At 30.3% G+C, this 16,620-nt stretch overlaps 1 protein-coding gene, 1 long non-coding RNA gene, 1 other non-coding gene and 1 pseudogene across 3 annotated transcripts; 2 read left to right on the top strand and 2 right to left on the bottom strand.

Annotated features, from left to right (window-relative positions):
* Positions 1–1,181: 1,181 nt before the first annotated feature.
* On the top strand, positions 1,182–2,599 carry LOC105633285 (putative long-chain-alcohol O-fatty-acyltransferase 1 pseudogene; annotated as a pseudogene).
* An 826-nt stretch (positions 2,600–3,425) lies between these two features.
* LOC105633048 (putative long-chain-alcohol O-fatty-acyltransferase 5) lies at positions 3,426–4,738 on the top strand. The gene has a single exon (XM_012215562.4). The coding sequence runs from the start codon at positions 3,561–3,563 to the stop codon at positions 4,593–4,595; it is 1,035 nt and encodes a 344-aa protein (XP_012070952.3). The 5' UTR covers positions 3,426–3,560; the 3' UTR covers positions 4,596–4,738.
* Positions 4,739–5,087: 349 nt separating this feature from the next.
* TRNAD-GUC (transfer RNA aspartic acid (anticodon GUC)) lies at positions 5,088–5,159 on the bottom strand. The gene has a single exon. It is a non-coding gene; the product is annotated as a tRNA-Asp (tRNA).
* Positions 5,160–14,358: 9,199 nt separating this feature from the next.
* LOC110009336 (uncharacterized) lies at positions 14,359–15,393 on the bottom strand. The gene is made up of 2 exons (XR_002284244.3): positions 15,293–15,393; positions 14,359–14,655 (listed from the first exon to the last, which is right to left on the bottom strand). It is a non-coding gene; the product is annotated as an uncharacterized LOC110009336 (long non-coding RNA).
* Between the last annotated feature and the right edge of the window lie 1,227 nt (positions 15,394–16,620).

Below are 16,620 nucleotides of genomic sequence, written 5' to 3'. Positions count from 1 at the left end.
TATTAGTTATAGTGTTTAGTGGCAAAGTGTTTATACCAGTATTTAGAGTTTAATGAGACAAATTATAAAAAACGCTATCTCACCTACGTGGATATAGCTTTTGATAAAATGTTACTAAAAAGACTCAAAGAATGGAGGATAATTATTAAAATAACTAATTTTATTAAATATAGTCTATATAATAATTATCTCATAACCTAAATTTGAAATTTTTTTCCTCGTAAATAAATAAAAAATGAGGGATTTTTTTTTTTTTTTGAAAGGAAAATACGAATGCATTAACCATTAGAATACAAGTGATACAGACATTCAGAGATGGTATTCCATACTCTAAAACTCCTCTCTAGCTATAAGAGGCCCTAACAAGGGTGTGAGCTCCACCATTTGCCTGACCACGTATCCATTTAACCTGGATATTGGTCCTACGAGCTAGAATAAAAAGACAATCCTTGATAACACAACCAAACTCAGATAAGTCATCTAAACAAGAACCAAGAGCATTACAAACTATTTGAGAATCGGTAAATGAACTCCCTGCATCAGGCATATTATCTTCAGCCAACGCAAGGGCTTCCCGCAATGCAAGTGCTTCCGTTAAAGAAGCCGAACCCAGACCATGAAAAAGACCCGATACAGCTTTACAGAAACCACCTTCGTGGCCCTCAATTACAAAAGCAAAACCTGAAATCTGCAGGTTGGAGAAGAGAGTAGCAACAACGAATCCGTTCCATTCATCGGAGGGGTTTTCTGCACCGTTCACCCAGCTGACCATACAACCATCTGCGATTCACTGACCCGCTCGCACCAACCGAACGTCCCTAGAGGCACCATGCTGCCCATGCACAGGTCTTGAGGGACTTGATAAGTCGATTGATTGGTTGATAACCTTGGTCCCAAACAAACACACCACCATTTGGTTTATTCTTATTATTAGTTAATGTTAGGAAGTGTCATGCCTATTTTACAACCGTGAAATATGCAGTTGTTAGTTGTTGGAGAAGCATTTAAAATTTTTTGCCTTTCTTTTTTAATTATTTTTGCCCCATCCTCCACTTTTTATCATAATAACAATCTATCTTCTGTTTCGTTTCTGTTACGTGCATATATATATATATATATATATATATATATATATATATAAAGCCATGTAAGAGAAATATCTGCCAATCCTATATGAGCTCTCTCCCTTTAACAACAATCTTATGCCCTCCTCTTTCTCCCGTTTGATCATAATAACAATGTTACTTTACAATTGTAAATAACAACCGTTCGAGAATAATAAGCTGAATTTCTGGTCACTCAAACCTCACTATCTTCGAATAATAAACACCTAGATTAGAAATATATACAAGCCTGAAATAGAACTGGAAGAAAAGAAAAAAGGGAAAAAGGAAAGAAGAGATAAATAACATTGACATGGAGCTGGAAGGAGAGTTGAAAAACTTCATAAAAGTATGGATTTTAGCTACTGCATGTTCATGTTATTGTTACTATATAGCATCAAAATTACCTAAAGGTATTCTAAGACTCCTCTCTCTTCTCCCTGTCTTTTACCTTTTCATAATCCTTCCTTTAATTCTCACCTCCTTCCGTTTATGTCTCCTCACTTCTTTCCTCCTCGTTTGGCTTGCTAACTTCAAGCTGCTTCTTTTCTCCTTTGATCAAGGTCCTTTATTATCACCACCTCCACGTAATGTCTTCCATTTCATATTTCTAACTTGTCTTCCCATAAAACTCAAAAACAACCAAAACCCATCTCCAGATTCACACCCAGTTACTAGAAGATTATTTGTTTTAGTAATCAAAGCATCTCTTCTGGCTATTCTATTCCATTGCTATAGCTATAGACATTTCATGCACCCTTACGTTATGTTTGTATTATATTGCTTGCATTTGTACCTAGAAATAGAACTTGAGCTAACCATTTCTGCAGCCCCAGCTCGAGCCCTTCTTGGGTTCGAGATCGAGCCACAGTTCAATGAGCCTTGCTTGGCTACATCCTTGCAAGACTTTTGGGGCCGTAGATGGAATCTCATGGTTACAAATATTCTACGCCCTACCGTATACTATCCTGTACGCCATTTATCTATTCGTTTATTTGGATCCACGTGGTGGTCTTCGGGGCCAGCTTACGTAGCTACATTTGCTGTTTCCGGATTAATGCACGAGATTTTGTATTTTTATATCACGCGCGTTTCTCCAACGTGGGAGGTGACGTGTTTTTTTGTCTTACATGGAATTTGCGTAGCTATCGAGGTGGCCGTTAAGAAATTGCTGAAGGACAGGTGGCGTTTTCACCGGGCGATTTCAGGGCCACTGACTCTCGTTTTTGGAGCCGTCACCGCCTTTTGGCTATTTTTTCCCCAGCCAATGAGAAATAAAGTGGATGAGAAGGCTGTGGAAGAATATTTAATTTTGGTAAATTTTGTAAAGCAGAAATTAAGTTCTCTTATTTATTTTTTTTTTTCTGAAATGATCGAGGAAAAATATGTATTAATTCCTATTGTTGAAGAGCCCTGACCGGAAGTAGTATCACTGTAATACATATTTCCATAATTCAACGACAGCAGGAATAGATAATTTATAATGTTGAATTAAATGGTGTTTAGTATTTAGAGCTTATGCGAGTAAATTATGAAAAATATTATCCTATCTAACATAACATTTTATAAAATATTACTAAAAGAGTTGACAAAGGGCGATCAACGATCGCTAAAATAATTAATTTTGTCAAACATAGTCTAAATATTAATTTTTGTAATCTTTATATATAGTGTATTTACTTCTTTGTATTATTATGTTTTGTTGTTATGCAATAACATTATTAGTATTTATTTTTAATATTTTTGAGTTTTTATGTATAGTAAGCTTTAACAAAATATTTGTAACTTTTAGAGGGCATTTATATTTTTTAATTTATTATTTTTATTTATTATTCATGAATATTAATAATATTTTTATTTTAAAAATTTTTTGGTTTGTCTTTCATCCTATGAATTTGTTTTTTCCATTTGTATATTAAATGGATATAAATTACTATTTTTTTTCATCAATTTAATAATAATAGAGATAGCATCTGAGATTATATTTCTACGAAGAATAAGATTTATAATTATAACGAGAAAGAGATGTTCATAAATAGGATGAGCATTAAAGATTTATTTCTTTCATGGATTTAACACTGCTAGAGATGATGGATTAATAAGAGTTAAGAGTTTAGAGGATATGGAAGCTAGTTAATCTTAAAAAGAATGAAAAATTGTTCAGTTTGGATATGCTTTTAGTTGATGAGGAGGTTCAAAATTCTTTATTTTTGTAGATTAGAAATGTTGCTTCTACAGACCAAACAAAAGAAAAGGTTTTTTATAATTAATATGTGCATCCACTTTTGGTCAATGTGGACCAGTTGGTTTATGTTTTTTTAATCACCCCACATGAGCTGACTCAAAATTGAAATGAAAGAACAACTACCAAACCCATTGTAGCTTTACAAATTAATTATCAAACAAATGATCTGATCTGATCTAGAGAGAGAGAGAACTGTAACTTGCAAGAAAGAAATGGAGGAAGAGGCCAAGAATTTCATCAAGGTATGGTTTTTAGCAATAACTTGTCTGAGTTATTGTTACTACATAGCATCAAGAATACCTAAAGGTTTTTTAAGGCTTCTTTCTCTCTTTCCTGTCTTCTATCTCTTCATAATCCTTCCTTTTAACCTCACCACTGCTCATCTCTGTGGCCCAACTGCTTTCTTCCTCACATGGCTTGCCAATTTCAAGCTCCTCCTCTTTTCTTTTGATCAAGGCCCCTTATCACCATCACCATTGAAGCTTTTCCACTTCATCTCCTTAGCTTGTCTTCCTATAAAACTCACCAACTCCAAAAATAACACTAACCGATACTCAGTTTCCACTAGATCATTTCTTTTAGCCATTAAAGTTATTCTTTTTGCTATTATTTTTCATAGCTATAGCTATAAACAATTCATGTACCCTTATGTTATTTTGATTCTTTATTGCTTACACCTTTATATTGAACTAGAGCTTGTTCTAGCCATATGTGCCGCTCCGGCTCGAGCCCTTTTTGGGTTCGAGCTCGAGCCGCAGTTCAGTGAGCCTTACCTGACTACCTCACTGCAAGACTTTTGGGGCCGTAGATGGAATCTTATGGTCACGAGTATTCTACGTCCGACCGTATACAATCCAATACGAGATCTATCGATTCGTCTAATTGGGCCCGTGTGGGCCTCGTTGCCAGCTGTCTTCGTGACATTTGTTGTCTCGGGTTTAATACATGAGCTTCTTTATTTTTATCTAACACGTGTGAGTCCTACGTGGGAGGTGACGTGGTTTTTTGTCTTGCATGGAATATGTGTGGCTATTGAGGTGGCGGTGAAGAGGGTGGTCAAGGACAGATGGCGGTTGCATCCGGTGGTCTCCGGGGCGTTGACGATTGTATTTGTGGCGGTTACCGGTTTATGGCTGTTTTTCCCTCAGTTAACAAGAAATGGAGTGGACACGAAGGTCATTAAAGAATTATCAATTGTAGTAGATTTTGTTAAGCACAACTTAAGCACTCTTTCAATGTTTAATTAGGATATATAGATTTTTGATTTTCAAGTCCTTTCCCATTGTTTTATGCAGCGAATTTTTTTTATTTCATTTTAATTTTACTTGTGCTTTATTATGTGATATTTATTTTAGAAATATAAATTTTAATAATCAAATTAAATATTCAAGCATTAGTGACGTCATTCTATTTTTATAGACCCGACACATATAACTTAATAAGTCAACAGAGCTTGATAATCTTTCAACAAGCAAAAAAAAAAAATGTTCAAATTATTTTAAACAACAAAATTAATCTGATATTTAGCATTTTTGTCTGAAGTTAAATTTTGAGAAATGAATTAAATTTCTGAAATATAAACTTTCGTATAAATTAGCAGACCAAATTGGTAAAGTTAATAGCGCGACGAATGGAACCTTCTACTTTGAAAGGATTTATCAACCAAGACAAGATGATAAGATCAAAGAGCTGAATCGGAAGTTGTAGACGAAACTATAAAAAGACAAAAAAGTTGTAACCGCCGTTGCCCGGGATCGAACCCGGGTCACCCGCGTGACAGGCGGGAATACTCACCACTATACTACAACGACATCTGTTCTTAACGGTTTCACAGTTATCATTTTGTATTAAAGGTCCTCGTTGCTTGATATTTTCTTAATTAGTCTTTCCCTCTGTAATTCTAATTCTCTAAATTAGGTTGACCGTCAACGTAAAAATCAGTCACACATCAGATTATTTTTTTTATTTAATCAGAGCTGTGTATTAAACAAAGGATTTTATATAGTTAATTTCAACTAATTTGAGATTTAAACAAAGGATTTTATATAGTTGTTTTTGTTGTTATATTATATAGATTTAAACAAAGGATTTCAACTAATTTGAGATTAAGACTTAGTTGTTTTTGTTGTTATATTATACAAAATTTTGTTCTCATTGTAATGTTTTACAAAATTTTAATTTTAATTTCAAATTTGTTTGCAATTTTGACAAATGCTTTGAAAGTAATTTGTAAGATTAGGCTTGATATAGGAAGAATTTTTACTTTAGGGTGAATTTGGAAGTTCATGTTGGAATTCTTGTTGTAATTAACTTTTTTTTTCTAATCAAAATAATATAAAACATGCGAATGCAAATTTTTGTGGCTTCATATAAATAATGATAGTTGGTATTTTTAATATAGTTTTATTAGGATTTTTAGTATTTTTAATTACTTTAATTAGTTTTTATTTAGTTTTATTTATGTTTTTGTATGAAGCTTCCTTAAATCATATTTCACTTGATATTGAGAAATTTTGCAGGATTTTTATAGGAAACCAGCTTATTTCCTATCTAGGCACTGGGAGAGTCCTACTTGTGAAGAAATACAAAGCCTAAACAGTTTCCTATCTCTAAAAGATTTCTTACTCAATAAAGATTCACTTTCCTAAACGAATACGAAGATATTCCAGAAAGTCTATATAAATAGAGAGACTAGCCATAGTCAAGGGAACGATTCATTGTATATTCCATCTTTTGTTCTATTGTTTTCTCTCTCTCCAAGACTTCAAGTATTCAAGATTTGTGTTAAGATTCAAGGAAGACACCCAAGCCAATCATTAACTAGTTTTTATTTCTAAACTCTTTTCTTGTTTTATTTTCAATATTCATGTTAATTATGAGAATATTTACAAGTTTAATTGAGTTTTATTTAATTACTATGTTGAACTAAAACTCTCATACTAGAGATTTTGATTAAGCTTAATTTTGATTCCAATTTATGATATTAAATTTGCTTTTCCTTGTTCATGATATAATTTATTATTGAACTTAATGCTTTCAGGCAGAGTTTCTCCCCTGGATTGATTTATTTCATAATCACTATCGGAAGAAGGGTTTTTGATATGAATAGGGTAATAAATTACATGAGAATAATAACTTGATGCGGAAACTATATGGTTTGACTCATGGGGGGTTTTCATAAGTTAATGACCTTAGATTATGAATTTATAAACAAACCATAAAACTTAATGATTTAATTCATGTTTGATTGCGTTATTGAAAGATAGGTAATTAGACCGGGTTAAAATAGCTAACAATACATCGGGAGAGCTTGTTAGTAATTTTAGGGCTGTTTCCCCTACTTAAACAATTAAAATTGATTATCAAACTAATAAAATAAATTGGATAGAATTAAGTAAAATCAAAATCTCTAGTAGCTTTGAATCATTGATTTCTTTTCGTCGAATATTGTTGCTTGATTTCTTTTTGTTTTCTTTTATTTGTTTAATTTAACTTTTTAAAATAATCCCCCTTATTGCCGTTTAAATAATAATAAGTTAACATAATTTTGGTACTTGCTATACAATCCCTGTGGATACGATACTCTACTCATTCTATATTACTTGTTGCGATTTCGTACACTTGCGAATATTACCGTCAAGTTTTTGGCGCCGTTGCCGGGGATTGGCGTTACCAATATCAATACTGATTAACATATTATTAATTTAGACATTTTTTTCTTTTTCTTTTTTTTTTTTTTTTGAGGTTAATTGAAATATTTGTTTATATTATTTGTAGTTTTTTTTATTTTATTTTATCAAATTTTTTTCATTATTTTCTTACAAAGTATTTTGAGATATTTCATAAGCAAATAGTTGAAAGTTGTTGGCTCAAGGGTCAAATCTCGGATTTTGATGATTAATACAAAACAAATAAATTTAAATTATGTTATTTGTGCTAATTTTATTTTATGCAGAATTTATTTGGAAAGAAATCATACAAGGCAAGTCTTACTTTGGGTGTGAAGATTTCGAAGATCCTAGTAGCTAGGTATTTAGGATATTTTTGTAGGATAGAGAGAAAATCCATATATGAGCACAAAAATCTATTTCTCTCTCAAAAATATTTTTCGGAAAATTAGTTTTCTTCAAATTATTTATTTTCGAAAATATTCCTTTAAATTGAAAAGATTTATTTTCCTAAAACTAAAGAGAATTCTTCTCTTAATGTTTTTGGTAATACAAATCACTCTCTTTTTCGGAAATATATTTTGAAAGATCTAATATACTTAAATTAATTCTCTTACATTAAAAACGAAGGAGAATCTCTTTCGGTTTTAGTAAAATTATTCTTCCGCAATAATATCTTTTCAAAATAAACGCTGTCGAAAATCTTTTCTAAAGGAAAGTGAAAATTGGGTTTTATTCACTTACCAAAAAGGATAAAATAAATTTTTGGTAACAAAGATTTTCACATCTTCTAAATAAGGAAAGAAGATATTCTGTTTTCAATCTCTTTCCAAAGGCGACAGCTTCTTAGTTTCCTATATAAAGGAACGTTCACGTCTTAAACATTTGATGAAGTAAGAGTTTTTGTTTTAAAAGCACTCTCTCATTGAACAAATCTTTATCTCTCAAAACTTACTCTCTACCACCATTTTCTTTTCATCTCTATTCTTAATGTTTTTTTTTTAAAGTGAAAAGAATTTTTACAATTACTTTTGAAAAACAGTTCTGTGTTCTAATTGATCTTCTAATCTGTTAAAACTGTTTTTCCTGTGCTTATATGTGCGTTTCTTTCTGTCTAGTTAGAATCTATATTCTATAGTAGACAAGCTCTTTATTTGTTAAACTTTTGTGTGTAATAGCTTAGGTTAGAAGCTATTGAGATAGATGTTATCAAGCGACCTTCTCCATGTGTGGGATAGTAATGTCTTGAATCGAGTTTTCTGTACTCTACCAAAAACAGAAAGGGTTGAGGTTAACTAGAACCTTTGGAAAATCTAGTGGGACAAAAGGGTAGATCTAGGTTTTTGATCTATTGCCTTGTACTGTTGGTTTGTCTCTTACCCTTTAAAAGAGATAACTTAGTTGAGGATCTCAAGATGCGTCTTGGGGAGTGGATGTAGGCGAGTTAGTGCCGAACCACTATAATTCTCGGTGTTGATCTCTTTATTTCTGAAGTTTGATTGATACTGTCTCTTTTACACTCCTGTTTATTTTTTTTGAAACGCTAAATTGTTAATTATTCAGATGTTCTAAAACGGCAATAAGTCTTATCTATTCTGAACATTAGAACTCTGGTATTCTAATAAAGTGAATATACAATGTTCTAACTATTGTTCTATTCCCAGTATTATTCACTGATTGGGTTTTTATTTAATGTTCTAAACTTTATGAGGATGTTCTAATCTTGATAGCTCTCCATCATAAAGTTGTTCTAATATTTGATTAAGGCTCTGTGAAGAAGTTCTGATTTTAATAACTGTTTTTCGCATAGCTTTATATGTTTTCTCAAACTTTATGAGGAAGTTTCAATTTCTATAACTTTCATTCATAAAGTAGCTCTGATAGTGTATAAGTCAGTGTAAAGCTGTTCTAATCAATAGCTGCACTTTGCACAGACTTTCTATCTTTTGCAATTAGAACATTGTGAGGATATTCTAATCCATATTTTATTCTCACAAAGTTCTGTGTGTTTTCCGCTGTGCTTAGAATTCTAATTTCTGTTTAGAATTTCTAAAATTTATTTCAATTTTTAGAAAACCCAATTCACCCCCCTCTTGGGTTGTGCCATATATATTCGGGACCCACAAAAGTTTTATTCAACAACATTCAGAGCCATTTTATGCCGCTTGGGCAAGATTTTATGAATTGTTGGAGAGATTTTCTTATCATAATTTTACAAATAAATATCTCACTTACATATTCTACTGTGGATTAGATGAAGAAACTAGAAATTGGGTAGATAATGGATTTTCGGCAACCAGTATTCACCTTCTGGAAAGTAGCTATGAAGATGTACTTTATATGTTAAATGATATGGCTGATTTTGAGTACCGTTGGCATTGAGATCCTTCACTGCAGGGTTGGAATCACCAATACTCTCCGAATTTTGAATATGAAGAAGAGAAGCAAAAGAATTTAGACGATTTGATTGCTGCCCTTACTAAATCTCACATAGAATTTATGAATGAAACTCGTGAGAGTTTTAAGATCCAACAAGCGGTAATAAAGAATTTGGAGGTACAAGCAGCAAAATTGATAACCATGGCAACTAATGGATATCAAGATGATGAGTGCAAGGAAAATTATGAGGAAACTTCATGGGAAATTGCACCTTTAGAAGAAGTAAAGCCTACACGTGAAGAATGCAACTCCTTTGAAGATGGATTAAATCTCACTTTCTTGTTTCCAGACATGATTATTAATGACCTTGAAAAAGGGGTATTGGGTGAGATTTTAAATGAACACAAGCAGCAAGCAATATTGGTGGATGAAGAAATAATTGAGATTATTGATTTAAGCTCATCAATGGTTTTTATATATACACCACCGGAAGATCCTTTCTTTCTAATGATACCACCTTTAATAAATTGTGTTCTTCATGATTTAGTACAGTTTTTTCCCAAGTTCATCATTTAAAGTGAGATGTTATTGATAAGACGATCATAAATTTTCTTAAACTAGCCAATCTTGAGGGCATTTTCAACCAAAACCCATGTGTGATATTACATGATACATACTATGGGTGAAAGTTGTTATTTGATAAACTTCTTAAAAGTCGAATTTAAAAGACTTTAAACAAAACGCTAATGGGAGGCAACCCATCGTTTTCTTTCTTTTCCATTGCAAATTATTTTATTTGTTTTTTTTTTAATTTTTTTCTCATCTTTAAACCATTATTTTCTTTTATTTTGGTGTTTTATACTCATATTGTAAGTCAAGGAATGATTAAAAAGGCTTGAAAACTGATTAAAAGTGCCAAAGTCAGGCTCTAGCACGGGTAGGGCATGCTGCCTAGCACCCCTATACTGTTTTCAGAGAAAAATACGCCAAAAGTCAAGTTCTAGTACGGTCAAAATGTACTGTCCAGCACCCCATGCTACACAGCACCCCTAGGGGGTGCTGCCTAGCACCCCGTGCTACCCAGGGTAATGCTTTTTTTTCTTTTTTTTTTGTCCTTTTGTGCCTTAGACCACGTGCAGTGTTATGTTTTGTTTGTTTGTTTTTTTTTTCTTTTGTTTTGACGTAACTTCTTTTTTTTTTTTTTTTTTTTTTTTGTCCTACTCTAACTGCTCTTTCTTTCTTTCTTTCTTTTCTTTTCTTTTTTTTTTTTTGACGTACGTTAACTTTTTTTTGTTTCTTTTTTTTTCCTTCTCTTTTATTTTGACTTACATTCACTTTTTTTTTAAATTATTTTTATAGGAATTTTCTTTTCCATTTTTTTTATTTCAATGTTTTTTTTTTCTTTCTTTCCTTAACAATTATGTCTACATCATTATTATTATTATTCTTATTATTATTATTATTGTGTTATGTTGCTCTTTTCTATTTTCAGAATTTAGCCATTGGAACCATGCCCTTTATTTTCTTATCTTTTTTTGTATTTTTCAATACAATGGTGGTAAGGTGTTCTCAACTCTATTTTATTTTTATACCTTGTTTTGATAATATATGATAAGTTTAAGGAATTGTTCTTATTTTTGCACACATTGGGGACAATGTGCTAGATTAAGTTTGAGGAAGGAAAATTTTAGTTAAAATTTTATTTTTTTTTATTTTGTTTGTTTGTTTTTATTAGGTTAATATGGTTGGAATAATTGTGAGCAAGCTTGAAAATTATCATAATTTAGTAACTTGTGATAAATTTAGTTGTTTTTCTAGTATAGTATGTTTGAGCTTTAATTTTAATTTTTGACTTAACATGATTCTTTGGTTTAACTATTTGTTTCTAAGATTATAAACACTAATTTTTGTGAATTTTATGATATATAAATATGTTTTAATCAAAATTTATTTAACCTTAGCATTCCTAGAATAAATTGGAATTCCCTTTGAGACAAAATTTTTAAATGCTTACATTTAGAAAGAGATGGTTTAGGCATTCTTTGTTGAACCTCTTATTTAGCATAGGCCAACTAAGTTAAAATATGACTTGTGCAACCAATTTGAAGCCTATATCCAAATTTTATTGTTCACTCTTATTAAGCCTAGCCATTAAACCAATTTAAATTCCTACCCTAAGTGCAATAATGTATAATTGAAGGATTTGATTTTTATTAAAACATAGCAACAAAAAGGAGAAAATTTCATTAATACTAGCAAGTGGACCGATTAGAAAACTCAAAGAGAAACACCCCATAAAAGAAGCAATCAATCAAAGAATTCAAGTTTGGGGAATTGAAGCAGGGAAGAAATTATCAAAGTATTATGAAGAGACCGTGCGAAAGTATCTCTAGTTTTGAGCTAGTGAAAAACTTCAAGTTAATCTCCCTTTACAAATAAAAAAAAAAAAAATTGTTTTGATGTAATGAAAATCTTGAGATTATGCATTTTTTTTGTGCTTTTTGTCTACCCTTTTATCCTTTTTCTTTGTTTAACTAAAAAGTAAATCCCTAATACCCCATTACAACCTAAATAATGACCTTTTGATATTTTAAATTGTATGCATTTCAATTGTGGAGAAGGGATGACTAATTTTGCATATGGGAATGTTGAACTTATATTGTTAAACATCTTATTTAAAGGTTAAATAATTTTTATGAAAATTCATATTTTATTTGTCATAGGTTGAATAATTATTGGTGTTGAAAATCTTATTAACTTATGTTTAAATTAAGGAATGTGTTTTGTAGAGAATTGAATTTTTGCTAGAATATAAATTAGCATAGGAAACACTTGATTTAGACTCATGTTAATAATTTTTGATATTTTTTTGAAATTGTGAATAATTATCCCAATCATATTAAGCTAGCTTTGTTAGCTTGTTTTGCTTGTATTTTTTTTTTTTTTAATTTTTAGTTTTGTTGCTTAAGGACAAGCAATGGTTTAAGTTTGGGGAATTTTGATAGTTGGTATTTTTATAGTATTTTTAATATAGTTTTATTAGGATTTTTAGTATTTTTTAATTACTTTAATTAGTTTTTATTTAGTTTTATTTATGTTTTTGTGTTAAGCTTCCTTAGATCATATTTCACTTGATCTTGAGAAATTTTACAGGATTTTTATAGGAAACCAGCTTATTTCCTATCTAGGCACTGGGAGAGTCCTAATTGAGAAGAAATACAAAGCCTAAACAGTTTTCTATCTCTAAAAGATTTCTTACTCAATAAAGATTCACTTTCCTAAACGAACACGAAGATATTCCAGAAAATCTATATAAAAAGAGAGACTAGCCATAGTCAAGAGAACGATTCATTGTATATTCCATCTTTTGTTCTATTGTTTTCTCTCTCTTTAAGACTTCAAGTATTCAATATTTGTGTCAAGATTTAAGGAAGATTCCCAAGCCAATCATTAACTAGTTTTTATTTCGAAACTCTTTTCTTGTTTTATTTTCAATATTCATGTTAATTATGAGAATATTTACAAGTTTAATTGAGTTTTATTTAATTACTATGTTGAACTAAAACTCTCATACTAGGGATTTGATGTAGCTTAATTTTGATTCCAATTTATGATATTAGATTTGCTTTTCCTTGTTCATAATATAATTTATTATTGAACTTCATGCTTCCAGGCAGAGTTTCTCCCCTGGATTGATTTATTTCATTAATCACTATCGGGAAAAGGGTTTTTGATATGAATAGGGTAATAAATTACATGAGAATAATAACTTGATGCGGAAACTATATGATTTGACTCATGGGGGGTTTTCATAAGTTAATGACCTTAGATTATAAATTTATAAACAAACCATAAAATTTAATGATTTAATTCATGTTTGATTGCGCTATTGGAAGATAGGTAATTAGACCGGGTTAAAATAGCTAACAATACATCGGAAGAGCTTGTTAGTGATTTTAGGGTTGTTTCCCCTACTTAAACAATTAAAATTGATTATCAAACTAATAAAATAAATTGGAAAGAATTAAGTGAAGTCAAAATCCCTAGTAGCTTTAAATCATTGATTTCTTTTCGTCGAATATTGTTGCTTGATTTCTTTTTGTTCTCTTTTATTTGTTTAATTTAACTTTTTAAAATAATCTCCCTTATTGCCGTTTAAATAATAATACGTTGCATAATTTTGATACTTGACATACAATCCCTGTGGATACGATACTCTACTCATTTTATATTACTTGTTGCGATTTCGTACACTTGCGAATATTACTGTCAAATAACATAACAGTTTTCAAAAAAATAAAATAACAGTAATTTTATTTATGTTATAATGATCTATTCAATATTAGACCTTCTAAATCCATGATAAGAAATAAACAATGAAACAAACAAGCAAGCAACCCAGCTGAGTGAACGACATATCGTTCAAAAACAACAATTAAAACGGAAAATACCAATAAATGTCAGCAAATTACAGTAGCCACAATAAATAAATAAATAAATACCATGAATTGGAGACCAAAAGATATAGAAAAAAAAAAAAACCCAATTAATTCAGGCAAATGCATAGTCCAACTAATAATTCATTTCACATAACATAGCACAAATCAGGTTGACCGGAATTGGCATTTGGCGGTGGCAGTTGGGGAAAATGCAGGGCAGGTGGCTCATAATAGTGACATGGGTAGTAATATGAACCATTTGGGTAAGGAAAGTTTCTTGCTTGCATGTCGCAACATGGAGAGGCATTGTCATGCGCAATTTCAAGGTCATCAAATTGTTTTCAGAGGAATAATTGATAAAGTAGCTATGAGTCAATAGCTTTGTGAATTAATAGATACCAAAACTCATATCTTTTCTAATCTTTATTATTCAAATTAATTAAAATTTTTTTTCGGTTAATATTTTTTCTTAAGATCGGAATCACGAATAAAGCTACAATCACTCTTAAACTCGAGATATTAACTGGAAAAATAAATTAAATGGTTCTATAGAATCGCATCATATGCAGATACAGTTCTAGATTTTTTTTTTTTATGAGAGCAAGTTACTCCGAATCTAAATATCGAGATTTACTGATGACACTAAACTACACAGCGGCAACATCAATCTCGTCCACAGTGCGCGAACAAGACCAGATAATGCCGCCAGCAATGTGATTGGTATGAAAATCTTCCTTACTCCACCCATTCCAATTTAAAGAACAAAAAAAAAACACTTGAACTGTTTTTGAATGCCAGATCATACATCAACGCCATCCAACCTTTCATTAAGATCAAAATCAAGTAAAATATATTAGTCATCTAAAAGAATAAAATTGTTCTTATCAAACAGATATATATATAACTCAAGAAAATTCTTAAAAGAAAAAAAATAACATAAAAGCTTCCAACATTGAGAAATTAAAAAAATATAATAAAACAAGGATAATTAAAAGGTCTTAGTTGCAGAAGTCGCAAGCCAAAGTATGTTTTTTTTTTTAGGGGATAGTATTATTTGAAAGGCTAAAAAAAAAAAAAAAAAAAAAAACCCTTAAACTCAAACTGTTGAGTGAAACGAACATCTCAACACATCCTCATCCCCTACCTCTCGCCTCTCTGATCTGATCGATCGAAGTCAGACAGATACATATTCTCAGGGAGAGAGCAGCAGCTAAATAAATATATGGGTTACCGATTTATAAATCTAAAAACAAATCCCATACAGCTAGCTGTATTGGATTTTCAGAATTCTAAATGAATTCTCATTTCAGAAAATAAAAATTCCACTTGAAATCCAACAGAAATAATGACAGATGAATAACAGAACACAAAATACATCCAAATAAACACAAAATACAATATTTCTTATTAAAATCCAAAAAAAAAAAAGAGAAATGCACGAAGAAGAAAACCGATTACCTTCGTCGGGATCTGAAAAGTAGAAGAGTAATGTAGAAACTGAAGAAAAGCCGTTTTTTCTATCAGCTTCATTACTTAATTTTTGTAGTTCAGTGCATTTGGACTTCCATGAAGTCACTGTATTTGTAGGACTTGGAGCTGTGTGTTTTGTCCTTTTTACCCTCCGTTTTCTCTTAATTTTATACTTTTGAACGTGGACTATAACGTCATTGTCTATGATTCTCGATCTCTATCTATTTTCAGTGTAACGTAATAGATTTTACGTATTAAATAATATAAATAACGGAAATTCTACATTTTAAATTATTTAGGTTTTGTCTGAAAATGATGGAAATTTGTAAATTTTCTTTCTATTAAATTTTAAAAATATACTTTGCATGTTATCGGTTAATATTCGTAATTTATATTTTTTAATAATTTAAGTTTAAATATAAGGATTCCTAGTTGAAATTTTTTTATGAAAATTGAATTTAGTAACATTTTTTATTTTTATTAGATTTTGATATCAAAATATGATTTGTTTCTAATTTTCGTATTAGATATAGATATTAGTCGTTATCATAATAATAATTGAGTTTAAGTATTAGTCACCTAATGTTAAAGTTGGTTGTAATATTAAGATTATAATTAAATTCAAATATTAATTCTTTTAATGTAAATTATAAAATATTAATTTTTAAAATTTTTAATTGAGTTGGTACATATTAGTTTTTTAATAATGTCAATAGTCATAAAATAGGTCTTCTCTAACTCAAATAGTGGTTCGAGATCTTATGTTAAAATCATATCTTACACATATTCAGTGTAAAATTTTTCAAAATAATTCAAAATGCATATAAAAAATTTTAATATATAATTATTGAATTTCATAAAATTCAGAATTCATATGCATAACTTTTTCACTTATTTTCAATTTATAATTACAAATGAGACATTTCCGATTTAAAATGACCAACTATACTCTTTTTTTTTTTAACCAACTGCAATTATAATATAACCTAGCAATCCAATGAAGTCTCGATTTGACAATCAACGAAAAGTTGCTTGATATCCGGATTTGAATCTTACCCTCAATACTAAATTTATTGTAACACATAATAGAGAGACATTACAATCAAATATAGAAAATCAATTTACCGCTTAAAGAGTCTTAAATTTTTTGCAAAAGTAGTAGATAAACGTTGAAATCAAATATAGAAAAATCAAATTACTTAACAACTATGAATGAAATAGCCAACTATATAGCCAAGTATAGATTTACCATAAGCAGCATTTTATATTTCTATATAACAAACAATCTATCAAACAGTAACATTATTATACAAAAT

The sequence above is a fragment of the Jatropha curcas genome, chromosome 7 (genome assembly GCF_041381405.1).
Source record: "Jatropha curcas cultivar XTBG-Jc1 chromosome 7, XTBG_Jcur_1.0, whole genome shotgun sequence".
Classification (NCBI taxonomy): Eukaryota; Viridiplantae; Streptophyta; class Magnoliopsida; order Malpighiales; family Euphorbiaceae; genus Jatropha; species Jatropha curcas.
This window is presented reverse-complemented; position numbering and strand designations above follow the sequence as displayed.